Raw genomic sequence first — 17,543 nt, forward strand, 5'->3', positions numbered from 1 at the left:
TAATAGACAAAAGCACCTAAGAAAGATTTCTGTGGGGTTTTAGAATTAGACTGAATTGGCAGTCTGTACTGCTTTCTGCTTCATTTTTTGCTGATTTGTTTACTTATTTAATTCTAGAACTTCTCCATTTAATGAACATTTCCTTTTAACTAGCTGGCTTTACCCACTCAATGGTTTCTCACAAAAATATTAAGTGTATCAAAGGAAATGAAGGTAACACAACACACTCAATCCAGCATTTGCCTATAGGGATGCATGTTTTAATTGGGGTGGGGAGGGTGGAACGCTTTCCTCAACTCCTGATGTTTCCTTCCTTGTGAAGGGGTATCTATTAGCCTAATACTCCTGGCCTCTCTTTGTTGGTCACACACTTTTCCCCAAAAGAGAAGGACTGCTACAATCCAATTTGTTGGTTTGGAAAGGAAAACTGAGCATGCATAACTTAGGTTTTTCCTCTCTATTTTCCTCTTTTTTTTTTTTCCCCCATTGAAAGTCATTTATTTCTCTGGTGTAAGTGAGCAAGGTCACTACCACATTGACCTCTTTTCTAAAACAATGTAAATAACAATGTCTACACATCTTAAATTTGGTAGGTTACAAAAGTTAGAATGCAATCATTTTTCGATGCAACAGAAAAATAAATTTAAAAAAATCAAATACTTTAACCCAACATTTGGTATTGACAAATCAGTAGTGTCAACTTCATATATGAAGGACAGAATGGTCTGGTTTTTAAAAACTCCTCAATGTGTCATGTTATTTGGGTTAAAAATATTTAGAATATTAAGTATTCCTTTTTGCTTCAAGGAACGCAATACAATCACCAGCAAGCTGCTAATGTAACTCACTTTCAGCTGGGGTAAAGTGACCATTTTTTGGTCCATGGCACAAGTTACATATCTCACACTTCTGTCAAACTGCACCCTTACACAATTTTAGGATTAAAAGCTACAATAAGCACTGACTAAGTTATCAGTCCCTCACAGCATTTTAGAAAAATATCTACATTTGTCCTTATGGAGTCAGAATGTTACACCACCAATTTGTTCAAAAAAAGAAAAGAAAGATGCACATTCACACTGTGAAGTTATTAGGAAAATACTCTTGCAAATAAACTTTATAAAGATAAAATACACTTCAAAGGTACGTGGGTTTTTTTTTTTTTTTTTTTTTACAATAGTTTATAAAGCGCAGAGAAATTCTAAGTAAAGGGAAAAACTACTGCCTTTAACAATAGTTTATGCAGTCTTTGCATAGCAATACTTAGAGGAAGTTGGACACTTCAGTTTCCTCAGGAAGAGAAGGATGAAAGAGGATCTTCTGAATCAGATTTTTTTTTTAGCTATTAATCTGCTTTCTTCAGGAATGTTAACAGATGCCAAATCTCCATTAAGTGTATTTCTTGAACAGTGAACAGGTCTATCTGGGTCTTCAAGTGGAATATCATTACAAGAGTCTGTATCAGAGTAGGTTCTTCGGCGTTGCTGGCATAATCGGTGATGTGTAGATCCTAGTTCTTTTATAGAGTGGGTACTCCTCTCTGAACTGCAAGAACCAGGGTGGCTGACAGAACGCTTCATCATTTGAACAGGAGAAGGTGACACAGGAGAAACTAAGGGATCTGGATGGGCAGTTGAAACATCTCAGGTTTAAACTTGGCATTCGCTATCTCACACATTCCTCAAGTGTTGTGATGAAGGTATTACAGGTGGCACTAAGCAAAGAGGAGGCTTCATTCATGTTCTCCATGCTGGAAAATGAATGCCTCTCATCATGGTGAACAAACTCTTGGATTGTATGAACTTGTTGCATTAGGAGGTCACAGTAGAGGCGGAGTTCAGACATTTTGGTTTTCAGAGATCCACTGTGTGCCGGTTTGAGTGTATTGTGTCCCCCAAATGCCATTATCTTTGTGGTCTTGTGTGGGGCAGAAGTTTTGGTGTTGGTTAGATTTGCTTGGAGTGTGCCCCACCCAGCTGTGGGAGATAATTTTGATGAGATGTTCCCATGGAGGCGTGGCCCCACCCATTCGGGGTGGGCCTTGATCGGTGGAGCTATATAAATGAGCTGACTCGGGGGGGGGAAGAAAGAGAGTGCAGCTGGGAGTGATGTTTTGAAGAGGAGCAAGCTTGCTAGAGAGGAACGTCCTGGGAGAAAGCCGTTTTGAGGCCGGAGCTTTGGAGCAGATGCCAGCTGCCTTCCTAGCTAACAGAGGTTTTCCGGAGGCTATTGGCCATCCTCCGGTGAGGGTACCCGATTGCTGATGTGTTGCCTTGGACGCTTTGTGGCCTTAAGACTGTAACTGTGTAGTGAAATAAATCCCCGTTTTATAAGAGCCAATCCATCTCTGGTGTTTTGCATTCTCCAGCATTAGCAAACTAAGACAGATTTTGGTACCAGGAGTGGGGTGCTTTTGCTGCTGAGTTTGCAAATACCAAACATGCTGGAACGGCTTTTTAAATGGATAAGGGGAAGACTCTGGAAGAATTGTGAGGAGCTTGATAGAAAAGGCCTAAACTGCTTTAAAGAGACTGTTTGTGGAAATATGGACTCTAAAGATACTTCTGATGAGGCCTTGAACAGAAATGGTGAATGTGTTGTTGTAAACTGGAAGAAAGGCGATCCTTGTTTTAAACTGGCAGAGAATTTGGCAAAATTGAGTCCTGGTATCAGATGGAAGGAAGAATTTAAAAGTGACAAACTGGAATACTTAGCTGAGGAGATCTCCAGACTACCTGTGGAGGATATATCCTGGCTTCTCCTTGCAGCTTATAGTAAAATGCGAGCAGAGAGAGATAAACTTAGAACTGAACTCTTGGGTTCCAAGAAACCAGAAACTGATGGCTTGGAAAATTACAGGCTTCCAGGGGGTGGAATCCCAGAAGCTACAGCCCAACGTGAGGATGGAACCAAACATGGAACCCAGCCGCCATTTCAGTACAAGCCAAGATTGGAAGAGGAGTTAAGCAGAAAGGATTTGTGGAAAATCCTATTGTCTGATGGCTTTGACCCCTGCATGCTTCATGCAAAGCCAACAGAATTTTTGCGAGATCTTCATAGACAGAGCCATTGCCGGTCTGGACTGGAGGAGACAGACAAGGGAAAAATTAAAGGAAAAATCTCTTCAAAGACAGAGCCATGGAGGTTGAGGTCTGGAGTCAGGAAGTCTCGGGCTGGGAGAGCGGAGCAGCCCACATGCATGGAAAGGGTGAGTTTGCCCTGGAGGTCGAGGGCGGGCCTTCTGCCTCATTGCTCAGGAAATGTCCTGCCACCCCAAGCCCCAAAGAGGGTGGAGCACATTCCCAGGGAATTGGGGAGAGCCTGGCTGCCACCACGCTGTTCTGAAGGGGTTGAGCATGTGCCCCGGAGATGGAAGGGAATCCGGGAGCTGCCCCGAGGTTTGAGGAGGGTGGAGCCAAGAAGGTGGTCTCCCCAATGTGTAGAAATGTTGGAGCACTCACCCAAGCATTTGGAGAGGAAACAGCTGCCAAAAAGGCCCTTGGGAAGGGTTAGGCTCCCGCTCTCTCAAGCCCCAAGGATGCAACATTGTTCTGTAAATGACTCTCGGACTCTGAAATCTAATGGACTTTGTCCTGTGGGTTTTAGGAACTGTTTTGCTCCTGTTAACCCTGTTTTCCTTACTGTTTCTCCTTATGGCAATGGAAATGTTCATCCTATGAATGTCTCTCCTTTCTATATTGGGAGTAAATAACTTGTTCTAAGTCCACAGATCCAAAGCTAAAGGAATTGTGCCTTAGGACCCACCACGCCTGTAATTGATTTTGATGGGATTTTGTACTTAACTTTTGTTACCGAAATGGTTTAAGTTTTTGTGATATTGTGATAAATGAATGTATTTTGTATTTGGAAAGATAATGCCATTTTGGGTTCCAGGGGGTGGAATGTGCCGGTTTGAGTGTATTGTGTCCCCCAAATGCCATTATCTTTGTGGTCTTGTGTGGGGCAGAAGTTTTGGTGTTGGTTAGATTTGCTTGGAGTGTGCCCCACCCAGCTGTGGGAGATAATTTTGATGAGATGTTCCCATGGAGGCGTGGCCCCACCCATTCGGGGTGGGCCTTGATCGGTGGAGCTATATAAATGAGCTGACTCGGGGGGGGGAAGAAAGAGAGTGCAGCTGGGAGTGATGTTTTGAAGAGGAGCAAGCTTGCTAGAGAGGAACGTCCTGGGAGAAAGCCGTTTTGAGGCCGGAGCTTTGGAGCAGATGCCAGCTGCCTTCCTAGCTAACAGAGGTTTTCCGGAGGCTATTGGCCATCCTCCGGTGAGGGTACCCGATTGCTGATGTGTTGCCTTGGACGCTTTGTGGCCTTAAGACTGTAACTGTGTAGTGAAATAAATCCCCGTTTTATAAGAGCCAATCCATCTCTGGTGTTTTGCATTCTCCAGCATTAGCAAACTAAGACACACTGGTTTCACTTATTTCTTTTTCTTTTTTAGTCCTAGTATCAGTCAAACAGGCTTTGGAGCTCCTCAGAGCAACCAGCCACCTCTTTCAGCCGCATTCACTGCTTTCATGTAGAAATGCTGCTCTCCTGGACTGATTAATTCCATTCTTGTGTTGTCTGCTGAATGGACTTTAATTTCACAAACTGCCATCTTTATACTTCTTTGCTCCCTTTGCAAATATCATCCTGTTAATCATAGTAGGACAGGATTCCATTATCTAAAACAAACCAACGAGGCTGCCAACCTGTGAGATACTTGGTCCACTTGTACAGAACCCCCTCCATGCTTCAGAGCCCGGCGCCGCGCATCCTCCTGACCCGGCTCCGGCCGCGGTGATGGGGAAGGCGCAGAGCCTAGGGCAGCCCTTCCAGACAGGCCCGGTTCCCTCCCCGGGCGCCCCTCGCTGGCACCAAGCCGCCCTCAGCCCGCGCTCGCCGCCGGGATGTGGCGGCCCTTAGAGGCCGGGACGGCGGGCGCCGCGTGGAGCTCAGGGGCTGCTAGAAGCGGGCTCAGGCATCTCCGAGCGAGCCGCAGCGACTGCAACGCGGCCGAAGCCGGCCTCCAGCTCGCGTGTCCGAACCCCGGCGTTCCCTCCTCCTCGCGTGCCTTCCTACCCGCCTCCCCCCCCGGCGCCGCCAGCTCCCCCTTTGTTTTCATTGACCCCGACGTTGCTTTCCTCTATTTTCCTCTTGAAAGCCAGACTTTGTGTACTTTCTGTGTCTGTTCCACCATGTGATAGGCCGTGCAGCCTTGATCTGGTCCAGCGTGGTCTGTTACTATGTGGCTAAGTCCATCAACTTCTGCAAGCTAGGGTGAGGAAGGATGCGATGTTTGTAGGTCTCTGGTGCGCCAAACAGTATTGGCTGCTTTTAAATTGCACGGCTACTGAGTTCCACATGTACTATAGAGTACATGTGAGATTCTAACATTAAAATACCAGGCCTTAGGTAGGCAGCACTTGACTAGCTACTCCAATGTCCATTCTGCATCAAAGCCAAAGAAAAGGAACTGTGGTGGGCTAACCATGGATTAATATGGCTTGTCCACATTCTCAAGAGTCACCTGGCACTAAGCAGTCTTAGGCTTGCTTGGAACAGGTTAATTACACATGAGCAAGGTATCTTCCCAAAGGGCCAGGTTTCACAGATCTAAACAATTCCACTGCAAACAGCAGCAGAAACAGCCCTGGGTGGACAGGTCTGAAAATGCTCAGCAGAAACAATGAAGGCTGTGTTGTGTGCCCACAGAGCTCACCTTCAAAGTGCAAACTAAGGCCCAAGGAGGTGATGAAAATTTAAAAAGTCTGAATATGCTGGATGGGAGTGAAATGTATCTCAAATAAGACTTGCTGACAGGACTGCCACCTCTATGAATTTCTAAACTTGCAAGAAGGCATTACTATCACAACTGCCACTCTCTGAGGGAAGAGACAATATACATAAGTGGCTTTTCTCCCAAGATATGATAAAAGTCAGTGTTTGCTTTTAATATTTCTTTACATGTAAAAGGATATTCAATAGCAAAACAATTGCAGTCACTATCGTCCCCCTCACTCATAGTGGTCCTCCTGAGTCGTGAATCTGAAATAAGGAACTGGGGATGTGCAGCTCTGCCCTTTTATAATCATACTTGAAATAAACTGCCATGAGAAGTGCAATGTGCTTTACTACTCCAATCCCCTAAGTTTACAAGGGCAGGTTCTTCTGAAAGGGAAGCCTATACTGATACAACATTGCCAGTGACTTGGAGGGGAAGTACAGGTTTAGGAAGCATATTTCTAACAAACCTCTAACAAATCAAAAGCAGTATTTTTTCAATACCAGCTTCATAAAACAATATTTTAATCTTTTTAAAAATTTTTATATTTTTTACCCTTTAAAAATTTTTTTCAATTTATTCAGATATCAGCTAGGTTACAGACTTGCTATTTATTTGGCCCTCTAAAGAATCCAACATCTACCTCATATGGTTATTGTTGGGATGAAATAAGATGTCTTTCATAGCTTATTTCATATCATCTGGAATAAGCTGTCTATCAATAAACAGTATAGCTATTATTATGATTTCTCTTTAAGAAGAACTGCTTTGGAAAGTAGGGACCTCTTAAGACCCCAAGAAAACACTGCTGTCTTAGGTGATCACAATAACCTTAAATTCATTACAGAATCCATCTCAAGAAAAGAATAGGATCCTAAGCCTGAGTGCTGAAATGTACATGACTATGATCAGAAATTATCAGAAGTGAATAGAGGTTATCTTTCTCAGCCCTTTACCGCCTGATCTGTTCCTCAGCCACGGAGAGGGCATTCTCAGCAGCCACTCTTTGGTCGTGTTCTTCTTCCAGCAGCTTCCTTAATTCGCTCACCTCTTGTTTAGTGTTACACAACTGTTTTTGGGCTTCGGAAAAGCTTCAAGGTAAAACGAAAACAAACAGCATCACTGGACATAGAACACTGACATTGATACATAAGATTCAAAGTCTTCATAAGGTTTTCATAAGGTTATAAAGCATGAAAATGATAGGAGCTCATAAAAACATAAGTAACATTTTAAAAGCATAGCTGTAAAAGAGATAAAATAAAGCTGCAGAAAATGCCTTAAGAGATTTTGAGGATTAACTGTGTATCTTTTAATATCATAGGGCTTACTAGTGTTCCATGTGCGTGTTCTGTTTGCTTTACAAACTTTCCCATCATTTGTTACTTGTTAATACTTCTATTTAAACCTTCCATCAATTTTGTGAGATAAGACAATAAGACATATTAAATTCATCTGATGAACTCCAGTTCAATTTAGATTACTGCCTGAATTTCTGTATATGTAATGCATGCTCCAGGGTTGAGAGTGCTGCTCCCCTACCTTAGCTGTGACTCCCTCAGTTCCTCAGGATCACTCTTTTGGTGAGCTCCACTCTTTTCCTGGGGAGCTCCTGGAGCAACATCTATATTTAGCGGCCCCTAAAAGAAGCAGCAGCTTAGTGAATCAGTGATGAAAGTGCTTAAGGAACTATATTTGGGCAACACGAGAACTTGCTTAATATCAGAGAGAACGAAAAATCTTAGAAAGGAATATTCCCACTTATAATTCTCCTCAAGTCCAGATTTGGAAAATGAGATCCTCTGCTCTAATGGATGAGTCCTCTACATAAAACTCTTGCCTTGATTAGATTTTCTCCCAGGTCTCTCCTCTTAGAAGTTTAAGGGCTTACCACTGAAGTCTGCTTTCCACTAGTGGAAGTCTGAGGGTTTTCCAGAAGCTACTCTGATCCTTTTTTGGCTCAACATCTCTTCCTTCAAGCCTCTTCTCTTTCTTCCATGTCCCATTTATCACCATACTAATCTCAGTCTCCTCCAGCTTCAACACTGCACTGTTATTCATTGCTCTCAGTAGTGCTGCCTATTTTGTTTCTCAGGCCCAGTTTTGTTTTTATTTTTTAAAGCAGAATCAAACACTTTTCTTGATTTCAGAGTCTCAAAAGCCTCAGTCATCACAGTTTCCCACTTACTTTTTAATTTCTCTCCCACCAACTCATTGATCTTTTTTTCTTCAAATACATTCACTCTGTAGTTTTTCCCAGACCTTATTCGTATCTCAATTACTACTCTTCTCTTCTCGCCCCTTTCTTCCATCACACCTAATTAATCTTCAGCTTGGAGACATAGGCCTCTTCAATGCTGCTCTTTATTCTTTATCACTTGTACTCAATTTCATAACACTTTTCCCAGTTTCTTGCCTTCTTACTTACTGCCTGGAGCTCTTGAATCTGCTTCTCCAAGACTGCACAGTGATTAAAAAGGTTACTGTAGTGTTGCTGGTTCTCACGAAGACTCTGACTCGTATCACAGAGCTGAATTGAAAGGGTATTTTTTTCTTCAAGTAGCTGAGAGAACTGAAACAAAGAGGATAGGATAAGTATCATCCCAAATAACTGATTCATTATAAGCAGTACTTAGGTTAATTGTCCTGAGTTTTAAGGATCTAATGTTTTTTACACAAGACTCTTATTTCAGCAATAACAATAGTACCATGTGTTCCTTGAAAGTGAGAAACTCAGAATTTTTTGATTGAGGAAGGAAAACAATTCTAGAAGAGTAGCAGGAAACATTTTTACATGGCGCATAACACGTTAACTGAAAAACAAGAAAGCAGAAACCCACAAGCAATCTTACAGGATAGGTTATCCTAGGTATATAAAAGGAGGAAGGCAGTAATTTGGGTCCATGTTTAAGTCACTAACAAATAATTCTAATAGGCAAAGCTCAACATGACTGGAGATAGAGCTGTCATCTAAAATTCATACAATAACATTACTGGGCAGAATCCATAATGCTCTACAGAATTACAAGTTACTAGGAGAATAGACTATGGTTGAAATTATAATTCATGGTAGGAGGGAGAAACAGAATAAATCTTAACATTCTTAAGTACATGTAAGAAATTATATTGGAAGCAGAGACCCTCCCAAGTAGAAAACACATGCATAGACATTCAAAGCAGGAACTGATCCTACTGCATTAGGGAGTTTTTCAGTCTTCCTTGGACATGTCCAGTGTTAGGGAACTTACTACCTGACAAGGCAGTCCAAATCAACTTTTTTTTAACCATGTCAAAAACAGAAAATCATTTTTTATATAGAATGAAAAATTTATCCATTGTAGCTTCTACCAGTGATTTGAACTCAGTCCTCTGGAACTATAATTCTAATTCCTTACTTACAAGCTGCCAAGTTTTAAAATTAAGTATGATTAACACTAAGATAGATTAATCACCACAAAGAAGTCTCTCCAAAGTATCTACTATAGGACTATGTACTTGATTGAGAGCAAACTGGTATACCTGGCTGCATGTTCAGTCTTTCCTTGAGTTTTCTTTCTTTGAGTATTCTGAGGTGAACGTTCATGGAAAAAAGTTGAGTCAAACAATGTTTTAAAGAAAAAAGATTAATAGCTTTCTATAAACACTCTGAGGAAGGACATTTGATGCATATGGAAAACTAGAACAAGAGAACCAATAAGTATAATAAAATATTTGCACAATCAGAATAAAAAAAACAAAATAACCTTATATCTGAAGAGCAATTTTCAGTTTACAAAACACTTTCACAAGCATCATCTTATTTGAGAAAGGTAGAGAAAGGATTTCTGTCTTGATTTACAAATGAAAAGCAAAAAAAGACATTAATGAGGAGTAATGACTTGGCTAAAGCCATGTGACTAATAGATGGAAAACCAGGACTCAAGAAGGGTTCTTGATTCCAAGTCTACAGCTCTATCTTCCACCTAAGAATGTCCCATCTGAGAGTCCAGCAAATTAATCAAGTTATAGGGTTTCTTAGGGAGTGGGGGTAGTTGGTAAAAGAATGGATATAAATGTTTGAGAAGCAATATTAATTTGAAGACAGAGGTAGGTAGGTACAATGACAACTATAGGGTCTGAGACAGGAGTAACATCAACCTCTCCTAACACAAGAGGAAATTAAGTCTCCTGGCCACAATGAACAGCGTAAACCAAACCAATCCAAACCAAACTAATGCAAACCAAACCAAACCCAAAAAGTCCCTCAGTGGCAAAAAAAAAAAATCTTAACACTTTTTTCTTAGCAGGCCTACAGAAGGATGGACAGACCTGTAAAACTCACTGGAAAACCCTTCCCTTAGCTGGAGAAGTCTTAAGTGCTCATAATAAGCCACCTCACAAAAATCACTACCTTTTATCATGTTTGCATTATTTTGTCTAGGATAAACACAAGTCCTTCTAGCTTAGGGGTCAATAAACTATGATTTTGGACCTGTCAGTTTTGGTCAACCAGGTTTTTCAGGATCATGGCCATGCCCATTCATTTAAGTATTGTCTATGGCTGCAACTGCAGAGTGGAAGAGTTGTGACAGAAAATGTATGGCCTGTAAGTCTAAAATATTTACTATCTGGTCCCTTAAGAAAAAATTGGCAGACGTTGTTCCAGTTCATAATCCATTGTATTTTATCGATACCAGTACACTTCCAGAGTACATTATACCTATATACATTATACCTAACAATCATTCCTCACATTTTTAAGTTTCTAGCACATTTCTTATATTATACACAAATATGCAACCATGTTGGTAGAAATATATATAAAGTCTGAGAAATAATATAAAAAGTCCAAGGGAAGAATTAGGTCAATGGCTTGGAGAGGAAGTTTTTATGCTGACAGTCCATCTCCTAAGATCCCATTCTAGGTTCCAAGAAGCAATTCTCATAGTTAGCTGGGACCCATTTAGAGTGAGGCTCTATCACTGGAGTGTAAGCTCCATGAGGGGACATGTGTATCTTTAGTACCCAGCATATGGCCAGATTCATAGAAGGCAAATAATAGTGATTTGTTCAACAAACAAATGAATGAATGAAATTAGTGACAGAGATGCCTTTTTCACAGTTGCATTTTAAAGGAAGAACCATTTCTTACTCATAGTGGAAAAACCCAGTGCCCTTCAAAAGCAGAATAGAGAAATCATGATACATGTCTATTATGTAACACATTTCAGCAATCCTGACACTTTAGCATGCAAATGGAAAACTGTAACTCCAAGCAACAACATGGATGAATCTCACAAAATAAATAAAGCAACACAAAAGAGATGCTCTGATTCCATTTATATGTAGCTTAAAGGGGATGGTGGGAATAGAAGAGGACAGAAGGGACTGCTGGGGTTTTGATAATGTTCTGATTCTTGATATGGGTGCTAGTTACACAGGGGTCTTCACTTTGTGACAACTACCATGATGTTCTTATGAGCTGCATACTTCTCTGTGTGTTTCACTTCATTAAAACCTTTACATTAAAAAAATTTTGGTTCTACCCACCAAAATGATTTCATCGATGAGGAGGAGCAAGATGGCAGCATAGAAAGGAGTGGAATTTAGTTAGTCCCCTGGAGCAACTAATAAACAACCAGGAACAACTAGTAAATAATCTGGAATAACTGCTGGGGGACAACCATGACTGTCCACACATCACACACCAATCTGGATTGTGTGGAATGGCTGAGATCGCAGCATAAAATCTTTAAGTAAAAACTGCAGAACTGCGCTGGGAGCCTCCTCCCCCAATGGCAGGCTGAGCTGCAAAACCTCATTGTGGGAGAAACCAACAGTCCTGGAGCAAACGAATACAGCTCAGCCCAGCTCCAACTGGGGTTTTAATTAACAAATGTGGACTGCTGAATACAAGCTACAAACAGACAAACCCATAATAAGCAGACAGAAGCTTTTAGAGACAATTGACCTTAAAGAGCCAGAAAACTCCTGTGTCCCAGAAAAGGGAGTCCAGAGGACCAGGTGCTATCTCTGGCTGATGGGCAAAACTGGGGGACCATGGACTGGCTCTGAAAGGGGGCTTTCTTTCTCTTTTTCCCTCTCAACCTGAGTGGCTCAGTGGAGAGAGCCTCAGCTATTTTTAGTTCACAGTGCTGTCACCCAGACAGGGGTGGAGATAACAGAGTCAGAAAGACAAAGGAGAAATTCAAATGCAGAAGATAACTCCCCAGGGAGTGTACCTTCCCTAAAAGGAAAGAGGTGGAGCCCAGCTCTAGTGCCGGCCTTCCCTTTAGAATTCAGACCACAGAAAACAGCCAGAACAGAAACTAAAGGGGCCACATCTCCTTATACCAGCTGGGAGCAACAGGCTGACAGATGCCACCTGCTGGGCAGGTTAGGGAAAGCACAGCAGCTAGACCCCTCACAGGAGAGTGTGTCAATCTTCTAAGATACACCCTCATGGAAACCTGAAACTGAATGTAACCCCATTCTGAGATCTGAACCCACTCTGGTCTGGGAAAATCTATTGGGGTAACCAAGGAAACCAGATGCCTAGACAACAGAAAACTACAAACTATACTAGGAAAAATGAAGATATGGCCCAGTTAAAGGAACAAACTTACACCTCAATTAAGATACAGTTGAGATATTGTTTCTCTCTAATGAAAAAATAATTATATGGATGAGTGGAGGAATGGGGATAAAAACTAAAGGACAAATGGTGTGGGATGGGGAGATGATTTGGGTGTTTTTTTCACTTTTATTTTTTATTCTTGTTCTGGTTCTTTCTGATGTAAGGAAAATGTTCAGAGATAGACTGTGGTGATGAACGCATAACTATGTTATCATACTGTGGACAGTGGATTGTATATCATGGATGATTGTATGGTGTGTGAATGTATTTCAATAAAACTGAATTTAATTAAAAAAAAAAAAATCAACTCACTTGTTCCCTTCAACAACCCTGTGAGGAAGGTACCATTATTTTCATCCCCATATATCAGGTGATCTAACAGGCACAGAGAACGACTTGTCCAGGGTCAAAGGAGCTAGTAAATGCAAAGGCAAAGCAGATATTTTATGGAAATAAAAGTATACTGGTACATTGATGTTGGTGTGTCCACACCTATCTAGGACAGAAGAGGGCTTTCAAATAATAAACTGCTTTCCTATCAGTATAATTTGGCCTTAGAACATTTTTACCACATAGTTATATATCAAAACAATGATCCTCAAGCACTTTGAGATCCTGAAATATCTACTATATGAAGTAGATACAATTATATTTAGTATTACTTCAATGTAGTTATATTTTATTATAATGAGAAGTGGTATGGTATGGTGGAAAGTCAAATGTCTTAGGCATCATAAGACCTACCTGAAAACCAATCCTGTCTCTTATCAGCTGCATGAACTTGGGCAAGTCATGTGATATCTGTGAGTCTCAATTTCTTTTTCTATATAAAGGGGATTTAGTTACCTATCTCAACAGGGTTGCTGAGATACTGAATGTTTTAACATCAAAATACTTTATAAACCATAAAAAATTATATAAATGCAATGTAGTATTATTTTACACCATTCTCTAAGCCTCTGATAATTCAAAAATATTTAAGAAATAAACATTTACTAATAATTAAAAAAATAATAATAATAATTAAAGATTTTCAAAGAAATATGCTAAATCAAATCAAAAACCAAACCAATGAGTTCAGGGAAGATATTGCAAAAGAGATGTAGGATATAAAAACACTGGGCGAACATAAGGTAGAAATCGAAAGTTTGAAAAAACAACTGGCAGAAACGGAAGGCACAACACAAGAGATGAAAAACACAATGGAGACACACAATGGCAGATCTCAACAGGCAGGAGAAAACACTCAGGAATGGGGGAACAAGACAGCTGAAATCCTACACACAAAAGAACAGATAGGGAAAAGAATGGAAAAATATGAGCAATGTCTCAGGGAATTGCAGGACAACATGAAAGGCATGAATGTACATGTCACGGGTGTCCCAGAAGAAGAGGAGGGAAAAGGGGCAGAAGCAATAATAGAGAAAAAATAAATGAAAATTTCCCATCTTTTATGAAAGACATAAAATTATAGATCCAAGAAGTGCAGCATACCCTAAATGGACTAGATCTGAATGCCAAGACACTTAATAATCAGATTATCAAATGTCAAAGACAAACAGAGAATCCTGAAAGCAGCAAGAGAAAAGTGATCCATCACATACAAAGGAAGTTTAATAAGACTATGTGTGGATTTCTCAGTAGAAACCACGGAGGCAAAGTTAACAGGGCTGAGATGGTATCCAGTTTATAGAAAAAAGAGGTGGCCTACAGATGCTATGAATGGTAGAACTTTCTGGAAATAGCTGCCTAACTAGGGGAATGGGGTGAGAGCTTCTTTGGAGGGCCTCTGAAAACTCCCAGACAGATCCCCCAACAAAAGGTCTGCAATTTTATCAATTAGCCATTTATCTGGATCAAACCTTTAAAAATGCAAATTTCTCTGCCAAAGTTAATAGTGTTATCAGTCTCTGACACTTTAGTGTCCATTAGTTAACTCTAACAACATTTAGTAAGTACGTTCTACATATTCCAGGCATTGTGCTTTTCCATTTACATTACATTTCCCTCAGACTGACCTCCTAATACCTCAGGCAAGCCACTTAGTCCCTCTGGGCTTTAGTTTCCTCATCTGTACAATAATCTACTGATCTTTACCATTTTTGGATCATAGGCCACTTGGTGAATTGATGAGAAAACTGCAAACATACAAACACACATAAAATTTTTGCAAATAATTTTGGACATTCACCATTCTTCTCAAAGCAAATCTGACTGATCTTTTAAATCTCTTCTAATGCTATTATGAACTACCTAGCTGGGTTCCTTTTAAGAGGGCAGAACTAGGGAAGGTTGTATTTGAGAATACTTTGAGCAGTCAGAAGGCAACAGGGGGATAATGATTCCTAAGAGGGTGGTGGTGGGAGATAAAGGAGGAGAAGCCAGAGATGGGAAAGAAATGAAGACAGAGATTTACGAAGGTGCCCAAGAATAATTTCCTTTAATCTTATCTTGGTCTTTGCTCTAGGGACCAGATGGCAAAGTGTTTCTTCCCTTTAAAAATAGACCCCATTTACGCTAGCATGCTTCCCTAGAGTATGTGGAGTGGCAAGGCTGGGATTTGGGAAAAAGATAGCTGGTTTTTTTAGTTCCAAAACATGAGACACTCAAGGAGGAAGCCAAAAGTGGCTGATAACACTATTAACTTTGGCAGAGAAATTTGCATTTTTTTAAGGTTTGATCCAAATAAATGGCTAATTGGTAACTGACTACAACTAACTACACCTAAGAAATTTCCCTCCTCTTTCCTAAAAGTCTTAACTGTTGCACACTGGTGGGAAATTCAGAATAACTTATTAAAGGATTTGTGGGGAGTAACCTCAACATGACTAATAAGTTGCACCAATGGGGAGCCAGTGCTGGAGAGAAAGTCTTCCTAAAGGAATTGTCTTCTTTACTCTCACTGCTTAGATTTCTCCAAATCATTCCCAAGGGCTCTCCAAGGACAAGAAAAGGAAATGGTCCTGTGTCCAGTGCTTTGGGGTAAGCAAGCCGGGTTCTGAGAAAGGTAAACCACCTGCACCCTAACCTATAGCTGGAACCTAGACCGAGTCAGCTTTTACATACCTTTCTTGCCTCCAGTTGTGGAAACAAGAAACTGAGCTCCAGTCTAGCAGGAAACACTTACCTTGCTGTTCAATTGCTGAATTCTTAATTCCTTTTGGTGAATTTCCTTTAAGCTGTCGTTGAGCTGGGTCCTGAGAAGTTCTGTCTCATAAACTAGGTTTTGTGACCCATCAAGGGAAGCTGATGTCTCTGGGGATGCCTGCTAGGATATGAGCATTTATGAAATTGTCTCCTAAGATTTATCATGCTTAATCCCTTCCCTGGAGAAACCCTGTCCACCTCTTGGGAAGTGGCAGACGAGCACTTAACTTGCAGGGGCTCATGATTCTTGGGTAGTGGTTACCTCTGGGTGGCACTGAAATTACTTACCTGTCTTTGGTATTGCAATTTGAGAGTCTGAGTCTGGGAAGAAGAAGCCTTCAGTTCCCTCATAAGATTTTGCAAATGACTGAGCTGCTGATCTTTATCTGAGAGAGCCATAAGGTACTGCTCCTTCATTCTCCTCTCATGAATTTCCCAGGAACTCTTCTCCATCCTAGAAAACACATGAAATAATTAAAGGTAGAAATATATCTGAGATCAAGGTGAATAATTCCATATACAAAACACTATTATGGGCTGTTAGGAATGTAGTAAAGAAAATACACAATCAGAGTGAAATTTATATTTTAAAGAGAACTATGCACAAGATGATATAACAGAACTCAAAAAAAAAAAAAAAAAAAGAATTTCAACTGGGAGGACTGTATGGGAAAGCTGGCATTTGGGCTAAACCCTGAATAACGAGTAGGGTTTCCATAACATAATGGGAAAAGAATTCTGGGTTCAGTCTGTGGTGAGTTTTAGAATTATTGTAGTAAACAATGTGTAGAGTAGATGTGGTAGGAAATGAGGATGGAGAGGAATGAGGGCAGATCAGGTTTGAAAGCCATGCTAAAAAAACTTAATCTATAAGCAGTGGGAAACCATGGTTAAGTTTTCAGAAGGGCAATGCCCTGTTAATTTCTTTTTGAACTAGAAAAGCCTGTCTCTCAGCCATTATTCTTAAGTCCTTCTTCTGTCTACACTATATTCTGAGAAAGACCATGAGGATTGTAATAAAATTTCTGTAGCATTTCTTCACTTTCAGTAGCACCAATGTCACTATTTATCCCAGTGTTAAAGGGCTTTGCTTGAATTACCCCTGACTTTTTTCTCTTTCTCTCTAGAAGTAAGGTAAAACAGTCCCTTCTTTTCTAATTGAAAGATAACCCTCCTTTGCTTGGAGGTGGCTTGGACTACAGCAAAAATTATTTTTGCAAAGGTAGTACAAAAACTTAGACACTAAAATAGGTTTTTATTACAAGGCCACAATATGTGAAAAAGCACAGGAATATTTCTAAAACACTTTTTAAAAAAAAGTCTGTGAAAAGTGATAGATAACAAGAAAGAATGAGTGTAAAAATGAGAGTGAATGAGAAAGATCACAATCTTCCATAAAAATCTTCAAGCTGCTCATCTTCTGATAAGCCAACCCCAAGGACAACTGAATCTTGAACAAGATAGTCCATCTTCTTCACATCTAAAAAAGTTCATTTCTCCCAAGTATTTCAAGGGCAAAAGGCAAGGAGTCTTGAAAATATTCAGCTAAAGAAGCCAGTCCTAAAGTCAGTGGATCAAATCAATGCCTTTATTTTCCTCTTCCTTCTAAAAGAGAAGTAAAATGCTCTTCTTAACTTCTTGTAATTTACTTGCGTCCACTTGACACATAATTCACTTAGTTTTAAAGTTCCTCAAATGTGAACAGTAAAGAGAGAAAAGCTAAGAGAAAAGTAGAAAGAGAAAATGAGGGAAAAAGTACACCAGAAATTATTCTTCCTGCCTCTCCTTTTTTTTTTTTTTCCTTTTCTCTAAGGGTCAACTTTATTTATAAGGAAAGTGTCCTTTCAGATTGCCCATTGAGGAAAATTTAAAGAGGAAGAGGTGGTTGCAGGAAAAGAAGTCTTTAGAGCTTTGCAGCTCTTCTTACTAAGTTTAGCTGGCAGCTGAACACTTAATATTTTCATAGTTTCAGCTGGTCTGGAAATAAAAAGGAAGATAT

The 17,543-nt window shown here is 40.3% G+C and overlaps 1 protein-coding gene and 1 pseudogene across 1 annotated transcript in view; both read right to left on the reverse strand.

The window, feature by feature from the left end:
• The window catches only part of GOLGB1 (golgin B1), an 82,258-nt gene that overhangs the window by 2,303 nt on the left and 62,412 nt on the right, over window positions 1–17,543 (reverse strand). Inside the window, exons 8-12 of the mRNA XM_037836520.1 lie at window positions 15,833–15,998; window positions 15,525–15,665; window positions 8,210–8,353; window positions 7,324–7,421; window positions 6,738–6,872 (exon numbers count right to left, since the gene is read on the reverse strand). Of these exons, the coding sequence (XP_037692448.1) occupies window positions 6,738–6,872; window positions 7,324–7,421; window positions 8,210–8,353; window positions 15,525–15,665; window positions 15,833–15,998 (684 nt within the window). The remainder of the gene's footprint in view (window positions 1–6,737; window positions 6,873–7,323; window positions 7,422–8,209; window positions 8,354–15,524; window positions 15,666–15,832; window positions 15,999–17,543) is intronic.
• On the reverse strand, window positions 1,153–6,719 carry LOC119534325 (annotated as a pseudogene).

Source organism: Choloepus didactylus, chromosome 1 (assembly GCF_015220235.1).
Source record: "Choloepus didactylus isolate mChoDid1 chromosome 1, mChoDid1.pri, whole genome shotgun sequence".
NCBI lineage: Eukaryota > Metazoa > Chordata > Mammalia > Pilosa > Megalonychidae > Choloepus > Choloepus didactylus.